Raw genomic sequence first — 9,520 nt, 5'->3', positions numbered from 1 at the left:
ACGTTTCAGCTTGTGTGTCTTGTTCAGTGGTGGTCGTCTTTCAGCCTTTCTTACCTTGGCCATGTCTCTGAGTATTGCACACCTTGTGCTTTTGGGCACTCCAGTGATGTTGCAGCTCTGAAATATGGCCAAACTGGTGGCAAGTGGCATCTTGGCAGCTGCACGCTTGACTTTTCTCAGTTCATGGGCAGTTATTTTGCGCCTTGGTTTTTCCACACGCTTCTTGCGACCCTGTTGACTATTTTGAATGAAACGCTTGATTGTTCGATGATCACGCTTCAGAAGCTTTGCAATTTTAAGAGTGCTGCATCCCTCTGCAAGATATCTCACTATTTTTGACTTTTCTGTCTGTCAAGTCCTTCTTTTGACCCATTTTGCCAAAGGAAAGGAAGTTGCCTAATAATTATGCACACCTGATATAGGGTGTTGATGTCATTAGACCACACCCCTTCTCATTATAGAGATGCACATCACCTAATATGCTTAATTGGTAGTAGGCTTTCGAGGCTATACAGCTTGGAGTAAGACAACATGCATAAAGAGGATGATGTGGTCAAAATACTCATTTGCCTAATAATTCTGCACTCCCTGTATATATATATATATATATACACACACACATACATATATACAGATAAATAGATGATAAATAGATATAGTGTATTATTTAAATATAATTCATTCCTAATGGAATATTGTTATTATTATTGAATGGGTTCACATATTATTTGTCTTTCTAATTTCGATGCTGTGTTGTAAAAATAACCATATGCCCAGAATGTGTTCCAGAGACTGGGTAGGTGTAAGAGCTTGGTGCTGTAATCTGTATAATAAACTATGGATAAGTGTAAATTATACTATTACTATCAAATGGGTGTGTTTTGATTGCAGAACTGAGTGGACGGAGCAGTTGAACAGTAGGTCGTCAATACTCCAGTATGCCGCTTGCTTGCTCTGCTGCAAAGTGTCCCTGGAATTTTTTTTAAATGTTGGCAACTATGCTACTGCCATACTACCCACACACTGAGAAGAGTGATCCATTTACTTATGGGCTGTGTACAGCCTACTGCATTACCTGTAAGTCAGGCTGGGGAACTATAATTTTAAGCAACTTTCTAATTTGCTCCTATTATGATTTACATTTAGCCACCAATCAGCAGGTGCTACCTAGGTTCTGAACCAAAAATAGGTCGACTCCTATGCTTACATTCCTGCTTTCTCAAATAAAGATAGCAAGAGAACGAAGAAATATTTCTAATAGAAGTTAATTACAAAGTTGCAAAAATTGGATTTTGTGTCCTTTTAAGGACTAAATTCCCAAGTCAAGCACTTTTAATTAAATTGTGTTTTTTGTTTTTCTCATACTTTTGTCATTTCTTTTTCTGCTTAGCATTTGTATGTGATAAAAAAAATTGAATATTTTCATCTTTCATATTTTGTTTTGAAAGGTACAATAAAAATAATTATGACTTGAATCGAAACTTCCCTGATGCGTTTTCAACAACCGTTTCAACAATACAACCAGAGACACAGGCAGTTATGAATTGGGTTAAGAGTGAGACATTTGTCCTGTCTGCAAATTTTCATGGTGGAGCACTTGTTGCCAGCTACCCTTATGATAACATTAATTCAGGTAACAATATTACTGTGCAAAGATACCTGTTCTATGCCCTTCATTAATATAACCATGTTATGCTTTGGCATGATCTGCTTACATGTATACTTTGATGTTTGAATGATATGGTAAAACTGAAATAATTTACATTTAGCGTGACACTGGACCCAAAAATGATCAAGCACTCTTCATTATATATCTGCACCACTATGCTTTATATCTAATATCTTTGCCTTTTCTGTTCTATAAAATATATAGATTATATAAAATGTAACACTTTAGAGCAAATGGTAAATCCTTTGAACAAGATCTAAATTGAGCTATAAAATGCAGATGGTATTTAAAATGTATAATAATGGTCCTGGCTGCATTTTGGTGGCTGTATCAGAATCCCCACTGTATTTTGGTCACCGTGTGGTATTTGTGTATTTCTAAATATTTGACAGACCCTGACTCTTGGAAAATGTCAGACATACACAAGCAGGTTAAACAACATAATTGTTTAGTAAGGATCAAAGCAACTCATACAAAAGTGTGAGTTGGAAAAAAAAAATTATGTAAGAACTTACCTGATAAATAAAAAAATTCTTTCATGGTGGCGAGAGTGCACAAGCTGTTACGTATGGAATATACATTCCTACCAGGAGGAGGCAAAGTTTCCCAAACCTCAAAAGCCTTTAAATACCCCGCCCACCTCACACATACCTCAGTTTATCGTATAGTCAAGTGGTGATGTGTTTAAGAAGTAAAAGCAAAAAGAGAGGAGCAGAAAAAAAGATGTGCTTTAAACAAAAATAGAACCCCAAATGGGTGGGGCCTCGCAGACTCTCGCCACCATGAAAGAAATTAATTTATCAGGTGAGTTCTTACATAAATTATGTTTTTTTTCATATAGGTGGCGAGAGTCCATGAGCTGTTATGTATGGGATATACCACCAAAGATGTGGAAGTCCATGAGTAACAATAAAGGGAGGGATACAAAAATTCAAAACAACTTTTTTCACGGAGAAATGAAATCCAAAATTTTTTTAAATAAAGTCTTTTATGACAAAAACACCCTCAAAATATAGGCATTATTATCAAACTGGGACAACTGCCTAAAGGCCTTTTCTACCAAAAACTGCTTCTGACGAGGCAAAAACATAAAAATGGTAAAATTTTGTAAGGTATGCACAGAAGACCATGAGGCCGCTTTGCTAATTTGATCGACTGAACCTTCATTCTTTAAAGCCCAAGATATGTCAAAAAATCTAGATGAATGAGCTGTAATTCTGTGAGGCTGAGAATGACTTGCCTCCAAATAAGCTTTGTAAATCAAAAGTTTTAACCAAGAAGCTAAAAAAAAATAGCTGATGCCTTCTGACCTTTCATAGAACCAGAAAAAAGAACAGACTAGAAGTCTGTATGAAATCCTTAGTAACATCAACATAATATTTGAATGCTCGTACAACATCCAAAGAATGCAAAGTCTTTTCAGCAGCATTTTTTGAATTAGGACAAAAGAAGGAACAATCCTTTCCCTATTAATGTTGTGAGAGTTAACAACCTTAGGTAAAAATTTGAAAGAAGTCTGCAAAACGGCTTTATCCTGATGGATAATCAGATAAGGAGACTCACAAAAGAGAGCGTACAATTACGAAACTCTTCTAGCAGAAGAGATAGCCAAAAGAAACAATACTTTTCAAGAAAGAAGTTTAATGTCCAAAGAATGCATAGGTTCAAAAGGAGGAGCCTGTACGACCCTTAATACCAAGTTAAGACACCAAGGAGGAGAAATAAGTTTAATAACAGGTTTAATACAAAATAAAGCCTGAACAAAACAATGAATATCTGGAAGATGAGCAATATTCCTGTGAAACATTACAGAAAGAGCAGAGATTTGACCTTTCAAAGTACTGGCAGATAAACCTTTATCCAAACCATTCTGAAGAAACTGAAGAATTCTAGGATTTCTAAAAGAATGCCAGGAGTAATCATGAGAAGTACACCAAGAAATATAAGATTTCCAAACCTTGTGATAAATCTTTCTTGAAAAAGGTTTTCGGGCCGGACTCATAGTGTTAATCATGAGTCAGAGAATCCTCTGTGACTGAGAACTAAGCATTAATTTTCCATGCCATTAAGTTTAGAGACTTTAGATCTGGATGGAAGAAGGGACCTTGAGACAGGTCTAGTCTTAGAAAAAGAGGTCAACTGGACATCCAAACTAGGTCCGCATACAAAATCCTATGAGGCCACACAGGGCTATCAGAATTACAGAGGACTGTTCCACTTTGATCATGAAACCACTCTGGGAATCGGGACCAGAGGGGGGGGGGATATAAGCAGGCTGGTAAGACCAAGGTACTGCTAGGGCATTCAAATCCTCTTCCTGAAGATACTGGGACCTTGCACGGTACCTGGGATGTTTTTTGTTCAAATGAGAGGCCATCAGATCTATTTCTGGTAGGCCCCAAAGTTGTACAATCTGAAAGAACACATCTGGGTGGAGAGACCATTGCCCTGGGTATAGGGATTGACAACTGAGATAGTCTGCCTCCCAGTTGTCTACACCTGGAATATGGATCGCAGAGATTAGGCAAGAATTGGATTCCGCCCAAGAAAGTATTCGGGATACTTCTATCATGGCTAAGGAACTTCGAGTTTCCCCTTGATGATTGACATATGCCACTGTTGTGATATTGTCTGTTTGAAAACGCATAAAGGGTTCTTTCTTCAATCAAGGCCAAGCCTGAAGAGCTCTAAAAAGAGCACAGAGTTCCAAGATATTGATTGTTAACCGCGCCCCCCCAAAGATTCCAAACCTCTTATGCTGTCAGAGACCCCCAGACAGGTCCCCAACCTGAAAGACTTGAATCTGTAGTGATCACAGACCAGGTAGGATGAGCAAAGGAGGCCCCCTGAAGAACAGCATGGTGGTTTAACCACCAAGTCAAATAAAGTTGTGCATTGGTATTTTTAAGAATATCAGTTGTAATATTTGAGTGTAGTCCTTGCACCATTGGCGTTGCATGCAAAGTTGTAGATACCTCATATGAAAATGAGCAAAGGAGATAGCGTCCGATGCTGCAATCATGAGGCCAAAACTTCCATACACATAGCCACTGAAGGGAATGATACAGACTGAAGGTTTAGACAAGCTGTTACCAATTTTATCCGTCTCTTTTCTGTCAAAAAAAGAGAGTCATGGACACTGAAACTATCTGGAAACCCAAAAAGGCGACCTTTGTCTGAGGAGTCAAGAACCTTTTGATAAATTGATCCTCCAACCATGTATTCGAAGGAACAGCAATACCCTGCACTCTGATTACAGATAGAAGGGCACGGAGAACATTTGTAAAAATATTAGAGCTGTTGCTAGGCCAAAAGGGAGAGCAGCAAATTGGTAATTATTTTCTAGAAAAGAGAATCTCAGAAATCAGTAATGTTCGGGATGGATTGGAATGTGACGGTAAGCATCCTATAAGTCTATTGTGGACATATAGTGACCTTGCTGAACAAAAGGCAGAATAGTTCTTATAGTTTCCATCTTGAAAGTTGGAATTTTCTTTCTTTCTGTACGATAAAGATATATAAAAACCCATTCCTTGTTCCTGTAAGGGAACTGGGACAATTACCCCCCGTGAGATATTTAAAGATTCCGCTGCTTGACTAAAGGACCTACAAGGAATTCACTCCTTCTCATCAGCATTAATAGAGAGGATGGGGCCTAACAGTATGTAAAATACGCTTAGGGAGTTTACAGTTAAGCTGGCCCTTAGTATGTGGGAACTAGAGTTAGGGCCTCATTTGCAGGAAAATAGAGAGAAACTTTTATAAGGGTGGAGGAGCTATGGATAGAATATCTCTTATAAGGACTAATAACTATTAGCATTGGAGGTATAAATGGGTGTTAGATTAGAATGTGTATTAGTCACTGCCATCACTGTCTCTATAGCTTGACATATGTATAATGGGTGAGGGAAGAAAAGTTTGTAGTGAGCCAATAGATAGCATATCGTCCTTCCTAGCTAGCTGATCTATAGCGGATGTACACTTACTATCTCCTTGTAGAGGAAAGAATAATATAACACCATAGCTTATTCAAATATTGTAAAGTAGGGTAGAATTTGGTATTTCAGTAGATGTGTACCACTATATTATGCTATATCTAATAGCTCCAGCATCAGTGATGGTCCGTAAGTTATCAGGATCTTCCACTCTAATATATAAATATATGCAATTGTTGTGCAATCTCGGCCGCTGACCACCAAGCTTGAGAAAGTAATCTATGATTCAGAGTTAGATATTGAAGCTGTTAAAGCACTAGGCTAGGGCATTATAAAAATTACATAAACAATACCATGTTTGAAAAGTTCAATAGCATGAGTAATTAACGACATATACAGTAATCTGATTTTAAAACACAAATGAGCGGGGCAGGAGAAAAAAACGAACTAATAGCATAATAATGGAGTAAGCTCCTGTACAGTGTGTGTTGCAAACTGATACCACATTTGACACGCTTCAATAGCATAAGTAGTTAATAACAAATATAGTAGTTAACTTAAAACACAAATGAATAAAACAAGGGAAAACTTAGTTATTAGCATAATAGTAGAGTAAATCTATAGACTGTATGTGTTACAATACTACATGAATGGAGAGTATGTAGGAGGGAACAGAGGTGTGTAAATGTGGGAACAACTTCTGGGTTGTGTCCAGTGACCCTTTAGTGGGCCCATAAACTTTACCTACTCCAGTTTTCAGTGTCTGTAGAGCAATTGTGTGTATCATCTGAATGCTATCAGGTCGCCATAAGAAGATAGTTCTAAGACAGTCTGTAGATGCATAGCACTTTATTGAAAACAGGAAAGCAGGTACTCCAAAAGTTATAGAGAGCAGCTTTACTTGCGGTACATTCCACCACTCATCAGTAGGTATATAAGTTAAAACGTCTCTGTGTTTTATTCAGAAATAGAGCAGACCTGCTCTCACTCAGCAAAATTTCAGCCGGGCTCTAAAAGATTGATAGCGGGTCTTGTGCGGGTTGGTCCTGTAATGTGGTGGACCAAGTTCCTCTACCCTCGGCATGACCAGGGAGTCCCCCATGTAACCTATCCTTTTCACTGACTCCTCGACAGGTAGAGCTGCTTCGTGTGTATTTCCGGACTGCAAGGTCCCTCTACTCTTGTGAAGGAAGTGACTGCTTCCCTGCTGTGGCTCTTAGCTATCTCTTGTGTACCAGGCTTTGCAAAAGGCTCATGGCATCTTGCACCTTTCACAGAGATTTGGGCAGCACAGTATTCACCCCCCGGTGAGGGATCACCACTAGTCTGTGTCACATTGTGTGGGATTGAAATTGTTAGGGCTTGGCACAGCTGCTGTTCAAGACTTTTGAATAGCTGCACGATCTGTTGTTCCCGTATAGAGATTCGTGTATAGGCCTTCATAGCGCTGCTACTGTGTGGCTCTTCTCCCTGCCTTATAGCTGCTCTGAGCACTACAGTGGGTTTAGGTGCCTTGTGATAGTTTAATGAGCACGGTTTCGATCTTAAAGTTATGGCAGTAATATCTCACTGCTTAGTAGCCTGGTTTCCCGTGGGGGGGGGGGGGGGAGCAGTTTTGCGGCAGCCTATTCCTCATATGTCAGAAGCCACTGCATTTAGATTGAGCTGCGATGAGAAAGACGAGGGGCCCAAGATAGTGGTTCTCACCACACAGTATAATACCAAGACTTTATTTTAGGAATCGCAGAGGTAGTCTCGTATGTCCAATCTAGGAGCAGGGATCTAGTTTAGCTTGGGACTTCTTGTACACGTTGCTTTCCAATGTCAGTCTCAGAGCTAGTGTGGTCACTCACCATGAGGAGTCGTCGAAGAACATAGACTGTAAACGTGATCTCTAAGTTGCATGCTTGGCTGATCAGAATGCTGGATAGTATAGATGTCCTGACATTCAGAAGTATATAGTAGATATGAAAATTGATAATATTTACTAATGTCAGGATTTATGTACAGGAGCTCCAAGTGAACACGTCTTGTTGCTCTGCTTGTCGGCTCCGCCCCCAAGGATATAATATTTTAAACCTTGAACAAGGGTTAAAAGAAGTACCCGGTTAAAGAAGTACCCGGTTTAGATCATTCTTTAGCAAGCATATCAGAGACAGCATCAGGAATGGAAAAAAGCTCAGGAAGATTGACAACAGTTGTATATACTGAATTTAAACGATTGCAGGGTATATCAGAAGGATTAGTTTTTTCAATCCCTAAAGTGAATAATTTTAAATAAAAAGTAAAAATTATTAATCTCTGTGTCCGATGTAAAGGGCCTCAGAATCAGAGAAATCCCCACCATTAGAAGATACATCAGTATTCTGTCGGTTAGTACATATATTACTACTAGAAGTAGGTAAAACCTGTGCTGTTTTACGTTTATGTGAAGGTGGTAGCAGCAATAAAAAAACCTTCATTGCTGTGGGTATGCCTTATGCATTAGAGGGAAAATTAGTAGATGTATTTGTAAACATAGAAACATTCTCAGAATGTGATAAGAAATCAAAACATGAGCCACATAAATGAGCTGAAGAAGCTACCTCAGTCTTTTTATAATAAGCACACTTAGCTTTGGTATAATATGTTCAACTGGATCAGTTCCTATGGTAACTTCAGGAACAGGTTCAGGCTGTTCCATTATGACAAAAAAAAAAAGAAAAAGAAAGTTGCACTAATACACTATTATGGCACCCTTTTTAAAGCAAGCTTTTGAGGAATGAGAAAATAAGCCTTTTAAAAAGTTGGAAACAGACGTGTTTATATATTAAGGTGTTTAAAAAACGCATCGCGTTTAACTCTAGGTAAAGAACTAGCGAGCAAGTAATATACAACCCTTCGTTGTGTTATAGGCCAAAGAATGTGAGGGAGAAAGCAAAAGATCTACGGCGCTCACCTGCACCACGTGTGTATCCGGCAGCGTTTCTTCAGCGTGCACACGTCAAAGAGAGCCTGTTCCTGTTGGAGGGTGCAGCTGGAAAAGCATCCCCGTTAGAACGCAACCAAAGTTCCAGTGTGTACAGACTCCACAGCAACTCCTACTCACAGGAAATAAAAAGTCCTTAGTGTAAGGTAAAAAACTTTTTCTTTATTGGTGGTGAGTACAGGATAAAACCATAAGGGAGCAAACAGCTCACATCAGCAGGAAAGAGTATCCGGTAGTGCAGTGAACAAGTGTGGAGATCCCACACAAAACATGTCTGCTGTTTCCTGCACTACCGGATACTCTTTCCTGCTGATGTGAGCTGTTTGCTCCCTTATGGTTTTATCCTGTACTCACCACCAATAAAGAAAAAGTTTTTTACCTTACACTAAGGACTTTTTATTTCCTGTGAGTAGGAGTTGCTGTGGAATCTGTACACAAAGAATGTGAGGGTGGAGGTATTTTTATAGAAATAAAGGGTGCAATTTTTTTCCAAGAAGATACCCAAAACAGCACGAAATGATGACGTGGTAAAAAAACTGTTAAAGTGCGTCACAGCAATGCGCGCTCGTGCGCAATAAATTAAAAGTGTTGTTACATTGAAACGGATATCGAGCTCAAAGGTAAGGCCATTAAAGAAAAATAAAATTATACTGCATTAGCTTATGATAGAAAAATGAATCCCTGTTCATATGGATTCAAGCTATTAGAATCCCCTTTATAGTGCCTAATATACATATATAAGACAAATATATCAATAAATTTCATAGAGGGAAAAAAGTACCTGTCCTAGGGCTCCTACATATCATTAAATACATAGGAAGCACTTTTCACAAAAAAAGTGCCTAATCCATAGCATGAAGTGTCTGAAAATAATTTGAAATATACTTACCTTTAGACACTTGTCCACTGAAAGCAGACAGCCAAACCAGTACTGAAACATATCAGCAG

General features: G+C 38.7%; 1 protein-coding gene across 2 annotated transcripts in view; it reads left to right on the top strand.

Moving 5' to 3' along the window:
- The window catches only part of LOC128662831 (carboxypeptidase M), a 281,631-nt gene that overhangs the window by 188,731 nt on the left and 83,380 nt on the right, over positions 1-9,520 (top strand). For both annotated transcript variants that reach the window (XM_053716817.1, XM_053716816.1), the window contains exon 5: positions 1,449-1,633. In XM_053716817.1, the coding sequence (XP_053572792.1) occupies positions 1,449-1,633 (185 nt within the window). The remainder of the gene's footprint in view (positions 1-1,448; positions 1,634-9,520) is intronic.

The sequence above is a fragment of the Bombina bombina genome, chromosome 6, assembly GCF_027579735.1.
Source record: "Bombina bombina isolate aBomBom1 chromosome 6, aBomBom1.pri, whole genome shotgun sequence".
NCBI lineage: Eukaryota > Metazoa > Chordata > Amphibia > Anura > Bombinatoridae > Bombina > Bombina bombina.
The sequence above is the reverse complement of the archived record's forward strand: the minus strand, read 5'-3'. Positions and strand labels throughout refer to the sequence as shown.